Source organism: Melanostigma gelatinosum, assembly GCF_949748355.1.
Source record: "Melanostigma gelatinosum genome assembly, chromosome: 21".
Lineage (NCBI taxonomy): Eukaryota > Metazoa > Chordata > Actinopteri > Perciformes > Zoarcidae > Melanostigma > Melanostigma gelatinosum.
This window is the reverse complement of record NC_136654.1, coordinates 5320630-5336155: the sequence shown is the minus strand read 5'-3', so window position 1 is coordinate 5336155 and position 15526 is coordinate 5320630. Positions and strand designations below refer to the sequence as shown.

The window sequence follows — 15526 nt, the reverse complement described above, 5'->3', positions numbered from 1 at the left end:
AAAAGAAATTCTCAAAAAACAAAGTGGATCATAATGTGACACACTTTTTTTTAAATGAATCATTCTCTTCCACTGTGGAGGATCTGAAAATATATTTGTCATGTGCGTCGTGTATTTTTGTGCGTCTCAGCCTCATGTTTAAAGTCGGCGCTCTGCCTCTTATCTCGTTTGAACTAGACTCATCAGCAAAGCTGCTCTCGTTCATCTATAGTGCGATCGCTGCAAACGTTTCAATTTGTTCCGCTGCCGTCTACATTTTGTTCTCCCTCTCTACAGGAGATTTTGGACTCTCTAGCAGAGCTCTACTCTCTGCTCCAAGAGGAGGACATGTGGGCCGGCCTGTGGCAGAAGAGGTGCAAGTTTCCTGAGACCGCCACGGCCATCGCCTACGAGCAGCATGGTTTCTTTGAACAGGTGAGCGCTGTCCTGACAGGAAACCAGCGGGCACTTTCAAATGAATGCATGGTCCTACTTACGAGACTCTGTTGCCAGTTTATTGGGTTCGCCGTCCTGCAAATAAATCCTACCACCATGAAGGTGTTATTTAACGTCATGGGCTGTAATTTGTGGTGCCGTTAAATGATATTGCATTTCACTGAGAGGTGTTTCTAATCTTATATATCCTTATATATCAACGAGGATATAAAAGAAAAGGTTGCATCGAGGCGGGCAGGTTGTACTCATAATCATTCTATTAGCCTCAAAAAGCTTTTTATTAACATCTGTCACGTGTCTGTTCAGGCCCAAGAAAGCTACGAGAAAGCGATGGAGAAGGCCAGGAAAGAGCACGAGAGGAGCAACGTCTCCCCGGCCATCTTCCCAGAGTACCAGCTCTGGGAGGACCACTGGATACGGTAAGGTTTCTGGGTCCCAGAGGGCAGTCTCGTGTTACACATCGAGAGAGCCAGCGCAGCACAAAACCAGTGTGGATTGTTACTTTAATACCTTCATATATATACTGTGCGCCATTGATTGTTCAAACCAGATAACGTTTATTTCATTCATGACACAAATTATACGGCAGGGCACCCAGAAGCCATAATATAATCAACAAATCGAATTTCTGTCTGAAATCTATATTTTTCTTGTCATTGCTTTCTTTGCAGGCCTAAATATAATTTTTGCTCATATATGGATGTGGCATAGGTTATTGGGAAAATATGCATCTGTCCGCAGCGATTTTTCAAGTCAACTTTAGTTGTGATGTATCTGAATTAAATTACTTTTTAATAACAACTTGCCAAAGTCTAGGATGATCACCATGCCTCCCTGCTGAACCAGCCGTTTCCCTGCCTGTTAAAACCTCATTATTATTATTTTAAAATGAAATTAAATGTATTTTACCTCTAATATTTGGTGTATTTTACCATGCAAATCATTTCTAGCTTTAAAGCAGGCACAAATATATGGCCTATGCAAATGTGAAAAACCCAGACGGTATTTTAAAAAGCCCAAATACATTTTTTTTTTAACTAGGCAAACCTCCCACAGTGACTGCTCCAAATGACCCACTGGACTAACAGAAAGGAATTCAATTTATTGTTTTGCACAGCTGTTTCACATTTATAAGCATACACTGTTTAAAGTCGCCTAAACCTTTCATCTCCCTCGTCTTCTTGTCCAGATGTTCGAAGGAATTGAACCAGTGGGAACCTTTGACAGAATACGGCCAATCCAAAGGCCACTCGAACCCTTACCTCATGCTCGAGTGTGCTTGGAGGGTTTCCAACTGGGCTGCCATGAAGGAGGCTCTGGTACAGGTGAGCAGTGTGCAGTCCCAACGTAAAAACATGTTACCACATGTATTTATACACACGTAAACACATCTGCACACAGGACAAAAACAGTAGAAAATAGAAGTCACAGACGCAGTGGAGCCTCTTTCGGCTTGAACCCAGTGAACCAGAGCCTCGACTCTACTTTTTCATTTCACCCTTGCTTTCAGGTACAGTGCTGTACGTTAGGTGCAGGCCTCGTGTCCGTGTGAAGTATCGTCACTTGATATTGGGTCCGTCCACACGGGGATAATGAGCGAGCCGGCTGTAAAGCTGTGGGAATGCAGTTCAGCTTTTTGCTCTGTTAATTTATTGGCCTCGTGTTTCCTAAAACAAAGTGTAGACGGGTGGCAAGCTCGTGATAGTACCTGACATAACAAATACTCCTGCTTTGCTCTTCCAAGGAGACTTGGAACCGATCCATTGAGCCGCTCTGTCCTAAGGTGACACCTAATTAAATTGTCTGGATGGCAGCACCAACGCCGCTATATCCCTTCCTCCGTGTTCCCTTCCTTCATTCCTTTGTGTTCCCATTTCCCTTTTTTTTTTGTCTCTCACTTCTCCAACTTCTCTTCTTTACTTGTTTTTTTCTTCCTGTCATCGCTACCCTCTCTTACCTCCACCTCTTCATCCCTCGCTCTGCACCTCTGGTTTTAGCGGCTAATATTTACGACAGCTGCTCGCGTGAATAATTACCCCCGGCATCTGCTGCGAGGCGATTTGTTTTATGGCGGAGGAGAAGGAGAAAGGCGTTCAGTCGCCGGCCTGCCCACTGCTCGCCAGCTCAGAGGCGAAGTCCAAATGTCCCCCGCTTTCGATTACAGCCGGCTCATGATGAGGGCGGCCCTGTCTCCAGGATATTCATCAAGCGTCAACCCCCCCGATAAGTGTGCTCTAACCGGTCACTGTAATTTCCTCCGACATCGGACGAGCAGACACATATATACACCTATGCGTCCTCATTCTCGTGCTCTTTTCACTCTTATAAACACAGCAGCAGACCTCAGGTTTGACGTGGCGGGCTCCCCTGGGCTGTTGTTTGTTTAGCGTTAATGCACTCAGCGATTTAATCAATAGCGGGGCCTTTCCATCTCCTCCGCCTCCGTGTCAGACTCGCCAGGTTGATTAGTCATTAGTACAAAAGTCGTGCTGAAAGCATGCACAAAATGAACTGGAAACAGTATTGTGCTAAATTGTGCAGGGAAGGTGTTATAGGTCTTTTGCCCCTCGGGTGTTTTCATTTAATTAAAACTGCCACAGTCCCAACTGCTGTGACGGGTTTGCTCTGTTCTGCTTGGCATCGTATGGACAAACAAGCACAAGAATAGCGCGCCACATGCACCAACTGTATCTGTTTCAAGAGAATATGTCACCAAATCCACATTCTTTCTTGAATTAATCTTTTTTTTATTTGAAAATAACAGCTACTGTCTGTTAGTGACTCAGTCAGCTGTTCCTGAACGGATACATTTTTCAATGTACTGCTCATGTGTCATGCCACAAAATAGTTATGGAACTTAAAAACAAAGCGAATTAAAAAAACAGTCTTAAACATGAATTTATCCCGTGTGTTAACGGGATGAATTTATTAGGAAAGCCTGTGGATTTCTTCACAACATAAAATAGCAAGATGAAGTTGTTTTTCAGTGCGAACACGAGTAAAGATTGACGGCAGATGGTAGAATAAGTGAAAGACTGATTAATAAAACAAAACATTTATGCTCTTTAGATGACTGCAAACCAGCAAAACTCCCATTACCAACAGCAACAGTGTTATTGTGAATCATCTTGATATGGGACAGTACTTTTCAGACCATCAGATATGAAACCCCCTGCTGTCCTTTATTTATTCTTGATCATTCAGTTTTGTAGCCGCAGTCTTCTGCTCCTATACACGTGTGTTGACACATGTAAGTTGACCTTCTGCGCGACACTTCCAGGTGGAGCTGAGCTGTCCTAAGGAGATGGCGTGGAAGGTGAACATGCACCGCGGCTACCTGGCCATCTGCCACCCGGAGGAGCAGCAGCTCAACTTCATCGAGCGGCTGGTGGAGATGGCCTCCAGCCTGGCCATCCGGGAGTGGAGGAGGCTGCCTCACATCGTTTCCCACGTTCACACGCCGCTGCTGCAGGTCAGTGTACACAATGCATGAAGGTTTTCTGCCGAAAAGGCTCCCGTCAGACCGAGGCAGCGGTCAGGGAACCGGGGATGAATAGTGACGGGAAGTCGGTTTATTGCGATAAGCGCTTGAAGAGATGCATGTCAAGAGAGCGTCTGTGGCCCTGAGATGTTGTTCAGTAACTCTGATAACGGCCTCTATCTCCCCTCACACTCTATTTTGTAGAATTGAGATGGATGATTAAAAAAGAAAAAATATCAAAAAACTTTCAAGCCTCTTTGATTCCACTTTGATGAGAGATTACAATAGACGGGGGCGGAGATGAGAAGGGAGAAAATTGAAAAAGGTAGAGTGAACAGAGAACGAGCGAAGAAGACGAGTTAGTTTAGAATAGCTGTAATTACTTCCCTGACATCAGATACCATTTGATTAAATACCTGCAGTAGAATTACATTTACATGATGAATGGGACAGTCTGAATGAAGGTTAGAAATGGGCCATCAGCTGATATTAACAGATAATTGTGAAAAATATTGTATTGCCTAATTTATTTTGTTTAGGGAGATGCGAGTGTGTGTGTGTGTGTGGGGGGGGTGGGGGGTTAAGTCTTCAGTAAAGCTCTGATTCACTACATTTATCTTTTCAAAATGGTTATTTGAATTGGGTGACTACGCTCTTTGTTATTGTGTTTGTGTGTTTTGGTCGTGCGTGTGCTCGCATACGTGCAGTCCAATTATTCACCCCAGCCGAGGGAAAACAAGCTATTTATTCCTCTGCCCAGCCAAGCGGCCTGATGTAAATCTCCATTCCAAACTCTATATCTCATGTTCTCGACTCCGCGAGCAGCGGAGAATAAGAAGCCCAGACTGTGCAAATACCGAAAGGGGTTCACAATACCATTCCAATGAAGTTATCATCAAATCCCAGCTCTCAGCAGTGACTGGCGATCAATGGATTATCACCCACACTATAGATTATGAGGGTTGGCTTTAATATTGATTGATGAGTAGTTATAATGGGATGATTAATCATGTGTTCACAAAGCGGCTTTGGGGCGATCAATGGGGCTTTCTCTTCCACGGAGTGAGATAGAAGCCCTCCATTATCATTTTCACGTCTCCTAGTCCCTTTTCTTCTTTGCCGAGAATTTGCCAGATTGGCCATTGAAGTAATATAGGAAGACGTTACGATTTTCCTCCCCACAAAATAATTTTGATGGCAGGAACGAAATATTGCCGGACTGTATTTCTAACGGCAAAATGTTTGCGTGACATTTTCACAATATGCCTAATAATATGCGTTACAAGAGGCAATGAGAAGGTTATGCTACAGATCTTGCAGTGTGACTGTCTGTGGAGGTAAATGTGTTTGGTCCCTTTGATCCAGCTCGTTTGTGGAGGCTTTCAGGCTCCGGGATGGTTGAGTACGAGTCTTAAGCCGGTGGCCTTAAGGAGGACAGCCCCGGCATTGTCTTCATATCTGTCAATACCCTCTCTGATCATTTCAGGCTCTACCTTTCACCTCATCTTTTATGTTTTTTTTCGCTCTCTGTCTCTATACTTTTACCTTGTTCAAGTCATTTTTTCCATTAATGCAGCCGTCTCCCATTATGCGTCTTCCTTGCCGTCACGTTTCTTCCTGTTCCATCGTCTCTTGATCTACACGTGTCCCACCCCATCACCTCTTAGATCAAATCTGATCACCAAACACTCCACATCCACTTTCTAACCATGTTTTCATTAAATGCATTTCGATATTTTAGGGAAGTTCTTATTCCACACACTGAAGACGTAAAAAACAACGGGAAGAGAGATTTTTATGGCTAACTTATTATGCGTGTCCAAACAAACTTAAGCAAGCACAACAGCAACAGAACACAAACAATGACATGAGGTGTAATGAGATATAATAAAAGACCAGCCACCGACTGACAGCGAATGTGTGTCATTCAGTGCAAACTAAGCAGGTACTTTGGCGTGTAGCATACATTTGTGTGGACAAAATATTAACAAGATTAAGTGCAGCTGGTGGAGCTGTCTGGACCAAGTCTTTTAACAAAGTGTTCACTGTAAACATTGCAAGCATGAGAAGCATTTGCCATTTGGCTGCTTCATCCACCTTGCATGCGTCATAAAAGTTTAAAGTGGAGGTGAAAAGAGTCAAGTGAGTGTGGTCAGGATACTGTATGAAATATACAGAAAAGCTCGAGAGCAGATTTTCCTAATTTCCCCCCCCTCCCCCCAGGCGGCACAGCAGATCATCGAGCTGCAGGAAGCGGCCCAGATTAATGCGGGTCTTCAGACGGCTAACCTGGGCCGCAACACCAGCCTCCACGACATGAAGACGGTGGTGAAAACCTGGAGGAACCGACTGCCCATCGTGTCCGACGACCTGTCCCACTGGAGCAGCATCTTCATGTGGCGCCAGCACCACTACCAAGGTACGACACACGCTAACGAAACACGCGTTGATGTCCACACGCAGGGCTTTTTTTTTACACGTTTCATGTGTATTACAGGTCCTCTGCCATGCAGGCACACGCTCAGATTGCTGCTCAGGTTTTTGTTACTTCCAGTAAGGGGTCTTCTTTTAAAAGGACACGCGTTGCAGAACCCCCCTCAGGGTCTCTACATTTCCAAATGTCAGCTCGCAAAAGCACTCTCGCTGCAGGACACACACACACACCTTGCTCAGTGCTCTCACCTGCAGTGACTTTAAAACCATTCAGAGAGGCAGCCACTGCAAAATGTGATGTCTCAAGCAACTTGAGCCCCAACTGTGTGAGGCGCTGGAATAATGATAGCTGTGGCTCTGCAGCACCATGCCAATAAAATCCACTTCATTTATACCTGACAGCCTTCAAACCTATGTTAAAGTGAAATGGAATTTTCTTGATGAAATTCACCGCCACGGCTCATTTACCGCTCAATACATTTAGTGTCCCCGGTGCCCTCCTCTGCAGAGCTTCCAGAGCGCTCGAAGATCCCAACTGTTCATATTGCCCCGAGCCCCGCTTTAACACACTTTAACATACTTTAACGTATTTTAACACACTTTAATATACGTTAACATACTTTAAAACACTTTAATATACTTTAACATATGCTTTAACACACTTTTTTTTTTTGCTTACTTCTTCAAATATGACACGTTTGGTATAAAGACAAAAATCATTGTTGTTCTGTCTTTGTCCACAGCCATAGTGACGGCATACGAGGCGAACACGCAGCATGATCCAAACAACAACAACGCCATGTTAGGAGTTCATGCCTCGGCTTCTGCCATCATTCAGTACGGCAAGATAGGACGCAAACAGGTACTGCGCTGAGCCTTTTTAGTCACGTGAATTCAAAATACGTGTGAATCAATTAGCAATATGTGAAACCGTATCTGCCCCGTCTCCCCAGGGTTTGGTGAACGTGGCTCTGGACATTCTGAGTCGGATCCACACCATCCCCACCGTGCCCATCGTCGACTGCTTCCAGAAGATCAGGCAGCAGGTCAAATGTTATCTGCAGCTGGCTGGCGTCATGGGCAAGAATGAGTGCATGCAGGTAAGATGCCCCTAATTCTGGGATGTTACTGATGAAGATATATATTTTCTTTTTTCCACCACAAACAGTAGTTACAAGTATTTATTGTCATCTCAATGCATTCAAGCCCTAAGATTGTTTGGTAGAACTGTGCCCATAATTAATAATATACTACAAGCGTTCAAAATCACTCTTGGTTATATTAGCGTGTAAGTAACTCATGAAATGTTTTATTAGCAAAATCACTCTCCAGAAAGGGCACACATCATTTAGTCTGTACAGTCCAATTATGTGTGATCAAAACATGATAAATACATCGCACCCATGTGGCACCTGCACCATAATGCAGCGCAGCTGCAAGACATTTGGACCGTGGTAACGCACGCTCCAATTTGAAATAGGCCGGCCCCCTACTGAAGAACAAGTGTGATTTAAGTACTTTGGGTTGATTTCTGTTCGCAGTAGCTGGAGGTGTAGTTAGCAGCACTTTGAGTGTGGGGGGGGGGGGGGGGGGGGGAGGGGAGTATTAAGAGCAAGTTCCCGAGGTGACAAGTTATAGCACGGAGACTTATAACAGAGTGTAACTCGGGAGCTTGCTCTTAAGCCCATGGAGTACTCTGATTAATAGAAGCGGTTCAGCACACCACAAGTCATTAAAAGTGCCAGTCTCTCTCACTTCTATCTCATCTCCTCTGGTTCCCTCTGTCTCTCGCTCCCGCCACACATCGTTTGTCACAGCACTACATCGGGGGCACCTAATCAGAGGCTCACCATAATGGAAGTTTAGTTCCCTTAACACCTTTTTTTTTTTTTCCCCCTACTTCTTAATGAACACCGAGCAGTTTGTTTGTTTTTCACCTGTGATTATGGACCTGTCTTTTTTTGTTTGTTTTTTTCTCCGCGATTCCTCTCTCGTGCGACGACGAAAAGTTTCTAAAACGGGAAGTTTGAAATGAAAACGGTGTTGTTGTCCTCTTCCTCGTCTGTTAGGGTTTGGAGGTGATCGAGTCGACCAACCTGAAGTACTTCACCAAGGAGATGACGGCGGAGTTCTACGCTCTGAAGGGGATGTTCCTGGCTCAAATCAACAAGTACGTCCGTCGGTGCTCCACTTGTCACTGACGTCACATTTGAACCAACTTTAGATTTCTTTTACTTTTTTTGGTTTTCACAATCTGTCATCGTCTTCCCTTTGTTCATTACCACGTTGTCCTCAATCTGGTGGTCCCTTAACCCTACGTGGGTGTTTTATCCTGTCGGGACGTGGAAGTCGTATTTAATCTGCACCTCTCGCGCCTCAAGCTCACGTACCTGTGAGATTACGTTACGAGGTAACCCTGTTGACGTGTCTTAGATGTGAATGTTTGTGACAGTGTCGGTGTGTTTTGGCTGCAGGGGTTGCCTGTGTAGCGTACGACCGCTCTCTCAGACGGGTTGTGCATACCCACAGTCTTTAACACCCTCTCCCCTTCGGCACCCCCTTTTCACCCGTCATCTTTGACGTGACATGGCGTCCTCGGGGGCGAAAGACAAAATTGAGGAAGGCTTGTTAAATGTATATCCAGCGCAATAATTAACTGGAGGCAATTTGCAGGAATCTCTGGGATCAGCAGAACTTGCCTCCACCTCAGCAGGGTGTATTGCAATCATTATGTTTCCCCTACACTGGGGGGGGATTAATAGCAGAGTGGGGGCTGTTTGTGTGTGTGTGTGTGCGTTAAGGATTTTGGGATCATTTAATTAAACGGGTGTCATAGATTTGACAGTCTGTTGGGTGCCAGTGCTCCTGTTGCGCCGGGTAGTAGAAACTGTTAATATACTTTTACACCGGCGCCGACTGAGGCAACACCATTAAGTATTACTGGAGGGTCTTCGGCTCCGACTCCCAGAGCAATCAAGCTCCCATTTCTTAATCGCATGCCAAAATACCTTTTTATAATAACACATTTTAATTGATTGGCTTGGGAGACTCACGTCGATGTAAGTAAGCGGGAGAGTAGCTTTGGAGGTTCATTCAGTAAGGTTGTGTTTTTCCATGGAGAGGCCTCTCTGTCTCCTTGTTCTGACTGCAGGGCGGTGCGTCTCAGGGTGCCTCTTGCATCTTATTTATTAATCAATCGTGCGTGGCAATTATTCAGACTGCGTGCCAACGCGAGGTTCGAAGCCACTGAGAACGGCTGATTCTAGAATATATTTCCCCGTCAGCATAAATGGTGCCGTCGAAGCCATCGCGTCTCCTTCCCCTCGTCTATTTCGCTGCCTGCTGTTTAACAGTTTCTGAATTGAATACTCAAGTGAGCTGGACCAGGATAAAAAAAAAAACAATTCCAAGTTGATCAGCTTTGCAGATTTCTCTAAGACGTAGCAATGCTCTTCAGTCGATGGCTGGTATACAGATAAATATACAGCCATTACACTGAGGTTTTTATTTTACCTTGCTGCCGCTCTCTGTCATTTCTGATAAAATATGAAGATGTAATGCTCATATGTCACCCAGTATTACATGGATTGATCTGCACAGTGTGATGACGTACAATTTAACAAAGTGCCTAAACCCTCGGTGACATTAATTCATGCGGGGTTAAATGCTTACTCTGTAATGCTGATGGGAAAGGCCTTGAAGATTACAGCGAGTGAAATATGGTGCTTATTGATGTGCTGTACATAATTCAGAATGTGATCATCATAATCTGTTTCTCGCTCACTCCATCTTTCTCCTTTTTCTTTCGCTTCCTTCAACTCTGCTCTTCATCTGTCTCTTTCAACCCCCCCCCCCCTCTCTCTCTTCAGAGTCCCTCTCTACTTTGTATCTGTTATTAGGGCCCGAGCCACCGACAACGTCGGCCCGGCGAGGCCCTATTGAAATTGTATGGGGTATTATTATTCTGATTTACATTTTTGTAGGGATGGAGCTTGTAGGAGCACTTGGAATTTATGAAAACTCACCATTTTTGCACCCCTCTCAGATCTGAGGTAGAAACTCTGCTGCCCAAATTTGCATATGTGTGTGGAAAGAAATGGCTCTCTAGCGCCCCCTACAAATCGTACCGGCCACACCCCTCAGCCAGTATGTCCGATTTACTTGAAATTTGACCCACATGTCCGAATCCGCTAGATCTAAAAAAAAAGAAGCCTCTCAGACCCATAAGCTTCACCTACTTAGATTTTTCGCCATGTTGGATTTTGTGTGATACCCATTTTTGCTATCTCCTCCTACATGCTGGGTCCGATTGCTACCAAATTTTCTGTGGATCATTCTTGGATCTACCTCATCTAAACTTACTCAAAGCTTTCTGATACCTCTTAGCGTTTAGAAGATATGGACCAATAAACTTCTTAGGGGCGTGGCTAAATATCAATACACATAACTTCTCAACTGTTTGTCCTAAAATTCCAAAACTTGCAGCATATGTGCACATCACATGCTGTAACATACCATGAGAATTGTTTTGCATTCAACCACTAGGGGGCGCTACAGCATCCGCGCCGTCCGACGGTCGCGCAGGCCGGAGTCCCGCCGGCACGCCGACGCGCGCATGGCGAGGGCCCGTTCATCGCTGCTCGCAGCTTTAATTTATTTTATTTTTCTGACTTCCCTTTTACCCAATCCTACTTTCTCTCCCCTCCACCGCCACCGAGCGCCCTTTGCTCACTTGCCCCTCACTTGTCGGTCGATCGCGCTAACGCTTTTCACCTTCCCTCCGTCATTTTGTTCCAGGTCAGAGGAGGCAAACAAGGCCTTTTCAGCTGCTGTGCAGATGCACGATGTCCTGGTGAAGGCCTGGGCCATGTGGGGCGACTACCTCGAGAACATCTTCGTCAAGGACCGCCAGCTCCACTTGGGAGTCTCCGCCATCACCTGCTACCTCCACGCCTGCCGCCACCAAAACGAGAGCAAGTCCCGCAAATACCTGGCCAAGGTGAGAAGCGAGCGTTTAGACCGGTAGCCTCACTCCTTTTGTTAGATAGTGTCACTTTTAATTCCATAGATTTCTGACCACAGGTACAAGCCGCGAGTAGTAATTTCAGTGATTACAGTCCAGTGATGGACAGTGTGGATGGATTCCCGCACTGGTGGAGTAAAGGCCATCCTCTGGCGCGTGGGGGTTTAACGGACTAATGGCCTCCCTTGATACTCCAATCTCATGACCCTCTACACGGACTGACCTTTCTCCAGCAGTCAGACCAATGTTACCGTACTGAACGGCTGAGTCAGCCTCGTGTGGGAGTTAAAGGGGCGGACTCCTTGCTAACAAGCGCCCCACCTTCTTACACAGACCAACTCGTTCAATGCAGACGCTCCCGTCCTTCCAGAGGTTAGCAAAGAAAGACCTCTTATTTGAGGTAAAGCACTGAGTCCTGCTGTGCTCTGGTAAGGTGGTTCTCTCTGTCTGATCAGATGGTCACGGCACAAAGTGCAAGAAAATGAACTTAGAACAGTTTGTGTCATCGAAACACTTCAACAAACTTGAGCTTTTTTTTCTCTCCATTGTTTATTAATGAGCTGGAGGTGAAAATAAAACTGCCTTCAAAGAGCCACGCGAGAGTCTGATTAGAGAGATTCATCCTGAGAGCAGAAGACCAGCTCACCTCCATGTGTCAGGCAGAATACATAATAAACACGGTCTCGCCACGTCCGGTGTTGGCATTAGGCATTACCGTCATGATCTGCTCTAACGACGGCTGCTACCGGATTCACATCCCCCCCCCCCCACACACACACACACACACACACACACACACACCCAGCCCCTGGTGTTGTGCTGCCAAGCCTGTTTGGCAGCGCTCAGCCCTGATGGGTCAAGTTGGATGACCGGTCATTATCACTAATTATACACAATCTGTGTACCCGAAGGTGGCTCACCGAGGAGAGCCTGGAGGAGGGGAGGGAGGGAGGGAGGGGGGGGGGGGGTTTGAGTGGGGTTGATGTCTTCATCGTCATGTAGATGCACATACAGGCACACTCGCCTCCACATTGGCTCAGCTTTGATCATGGAAGCGATTGGCGAGGCGTACTCGTTCCTCTCTCTGCAGCCCCTCCTGCTGTGCGCAGAGCCGGGGAGGCAGGTCTGATGAATGGAAAGAGACCGTACCTCTTACTACTAGGTGTCTGAATATAGATTCTTGATGGGACATTTTATTGTGTTGGATTTGTTTTTCGTTTGTTTCTTGCTACTTTTCTTACCCGTCTGTCCACCTGCCTCCTGTTGTGTTATATAATATATTTCTGTCAGTCAGATCATTCAGAACCACGGTTTCTCCCACCTGTTGTTATGTAGATGACACACAGCTACCATGTATTTTCCTTTTCCAGTCCAGTGACTCCACCAACTTCGATAACCTTTTGATAACCGGCTGTATAAAGGCGTATGAGAAAATGGCTCTACTTTTCACTTATTACCTCAGTAAACACTGTACACTTGAGTTTATGGTCTCAATCACTCGTTTCAAGTCTTCTTCAATACAGCACGATGTTCATTTAGTAAATTGTGCTCCGTTTACAGTCAAATAGGCCATCCAGCAGGGCAGGCTGTAGGGCGGGGCTGCCCTGTGATTGACAGGTCGTTTCTACGGCGTTGTCCGGTCTGGGTGGTAGTTTTGTTTTTCTTTTACAACTTTAACCCTTTTACAGAGTTTTCAGTCCACGGAAGTTAATTGTGACCCTTATGGCTGCCTAAAAATGTCTGATTCAGCATTCGCTTACACTTAGCTCCACCCTCTTGTGTCAAAAAAACGAAACGGTGACAGCCAAAGACCAAGATGGCGACGGCCATTATATATGTTTATTTATTTTATCCTCAGCTATTCTTATGTTTTATGCTCCCTCTGTTTGTATTTTATTATTTTGTTGTTGTATTATTTCTGTTTTTTCCATAAATCACTACTTCACCTTGATAATGAGCTTTATTTATATCCTTTCCTTTGCATTAATCACCCTCCTCCTCCCCTCCTTCCTCTGCAGGTGTTGTGGCTGCTTAGCTTCGATGACAAGAACACCCTGGCGGATGCTGTGGACAAGTACTGCATTGGAGTCCCGCCCATCCAGTGGTTGGCCTGGATACCGCAGCTCCTGACCTGCCTGGTTGGTTCAGAAGGCAAACCTCTGCTCAACTTAATCAGCCAGGTGAGCTTCCTATCCCAAAGCCAGACATAGATCCCATTGGGCTTGAGCCCAAATGCTCTTGGTCTCTGTTCCCAGCTCTATGAATGAAACCACGCGTCAAATAATACCAACCTTTAGGAAATGCATGTCGCTCTCCTTGTTGCGTTTTCATTCATATTTTTTTCTCTTTGCTTCTTTCAACCTGTTTGGGGCAGCACATCTGGCTTGTGTGTGTGTGTGTGTGTGTGTGTGTGCGTGCGTGTGCGTGCTCATGCACGCCTTTCTAATCGAGATAAATTAACTGCATTCAAGCCAAAGTGGCCTCTCTCCTGCTTCCTATTTACCAAATTAAGCATTCAAATTCTTCTACTGTCCCTTTTTACAGCAATGTATTGGCTTCCACCGGTCCCTGGTGAATTGGTTTTTAAATTATTTGTTCAAGAAATGATTATAAAGCTAATATCGTACGCACTCCGCACTGCGGAAAACGGAGCTCGTAATTAAACCGAAGACTAATTTGCTTTGCTGAATGGAGTATTATTTCCGCACAATTTGAAGAGGGTGATCTTCAAAGAGTAGTCTGCGATAACAAAGAGCCATCGCTCTCAGCAGAGCACGGATGTTGTGTAGAGGAATATGTGGGAAAGGATCACGAGAAGTGAGGGGAATACAATCATCCATATAGTATTGATCCAAGGTTTGTTCTCTCTCTCTCTATATATATATATATATATATATATATATATATATATATATATATATATATATATATATATATATATATATATACTAAATGCGCCAAAATATGCACATTTCACTTGACACGTGGCTCAACGCTGTGACCTCTCAGTCACATAAAGCAGCACCTGCCATTTACATGTACTATATGAGTAGATGTCAATGGGTGACTGTAGAGCGTTCTGAACTCGGAAGATCCGGTCCTCTTTGGTCTGCCTCACCACCCTGTAATGACTGAAGGGGAAAAGGTCAACCCCCCCCCTCCACTTTCCTTTGTATGTAGAGAGAAAAGCGCATTTTAATGCACGGCGGCCTTTGTCTCTGCCGCTCACCTGAATTATTTAGAGTTTCTCCGCAGCGGCGGGATGTTAAAAAAAAAAAACGCATGTTGAAATATTGATGAAGGTGAGGAGAAGAGCGCCTGGGGGCAGCTCAACCCCCATGCTTCCTCTCCTCGTCTCCCACTCGCCCTCGCCAAAATGTGACATTCCTTATCTTCCCATTAGCGGGCTGATCTCTGGTCCCTCCTCTTCCTCTCCGCCTTCCTTCCTCTTTCATCTTTAATGCTGCTGTTAGCCGCCACTTAGATCTTCTTCATTTCTCATCTCAATGGTGTGTTTTTCACTTCCAATCTGTCTCTCTTCTCTCTGTTTTTAAAGCACTAGAAAGGAGGATCAGGAAGAAAATGCACATATATAGAAATATGAGAGATAAAGAGAAGGCAGAACACTGTATGTGTAGGGTCACGCCTATATTTAACCGAAACTATTTTTTAATTATTAATTAAAAAATAGACATTTCTGCATATTTGCAAGAGGAGGAGGTGGCAATACCGAATTTCAAATGTTTTCTTCGCACTGGAAGCGTTGTACTGATGAACTTTAGCCACAAACGGGCAGTTAAAGCCTTTTCGGTGGTGGCTGAAGGTGCTCCATAGCTGCATCAGCTCACCACTGACGAAGTGCTAAATGGAGTTCAGTTTGATAATAGTATTTGCTCTCCGCTTTTGTACCGTCTCCATGCTTCTCCAGTGAGTGAATCCCGTCTGTCTCACCTGCCTTTACAGCAGTAAAGGTGCAGGGTGTAGCATAGCAAAGAGGAACAAGAGTTCCACATTACAAACAAACCTGGACATATTTTCTAAAACACATATTTAAATCTTTAATTCAATCCGTCAGTTATTTATAGATGTTACGCTCGGACGATATTCATGTGTTGAGTCTACCGCTCGCATTCAAACTGTGATTCCTTCACAAT

The 15526-nt window shown here is 45.1% G+C and overlaps 1 protein-coding gene across 5 annotated transcripts in view; it reads left to right on the top strand.

Annotated features, from left to right (window-relative positions):
* trrap (transformation/transcription domain-associated protein) overlaps positions 1–15526 on the top strand; it is a 69845-nt gene that overhangs the window by 40204 nt on the left and 14115 nt on the right. For all 5 annotated transcript variants that reach the window (XM_079293798.1, XM_079293799.1, XM_079293797.1 and 2 more), the window contains 10 exons: positions 277–414; positions 742–854; positions 1625–1760; positions 3716–3907; positions 6140–6335; positions 7093–7211; positions 7303–7449; positions 8419–8519; positions 11147–11348; positions 13391–13552. In XM_079293798.1, coding sequence (XP_079149924.1) covers positions 277–414; positions 742–854; positions 1625–1760; positions 3716–3907; positions 6140–6335; positions 7093–7211; positions 7303–7449; positions 8419–8519; positions 11147–11348; positions 13391–13552 — 1506 coding nt within the window. The remainder of the gene's footprint in view (positions 1–276; positions 415–741; positions 855–1624; positions 1761–3715; positions 3908–6139; positions 6336–7092; positions 7212–7302; positions 7450–8418; positions 8520–11146; positions 11349–13390; positions 13553–15526) is intronic.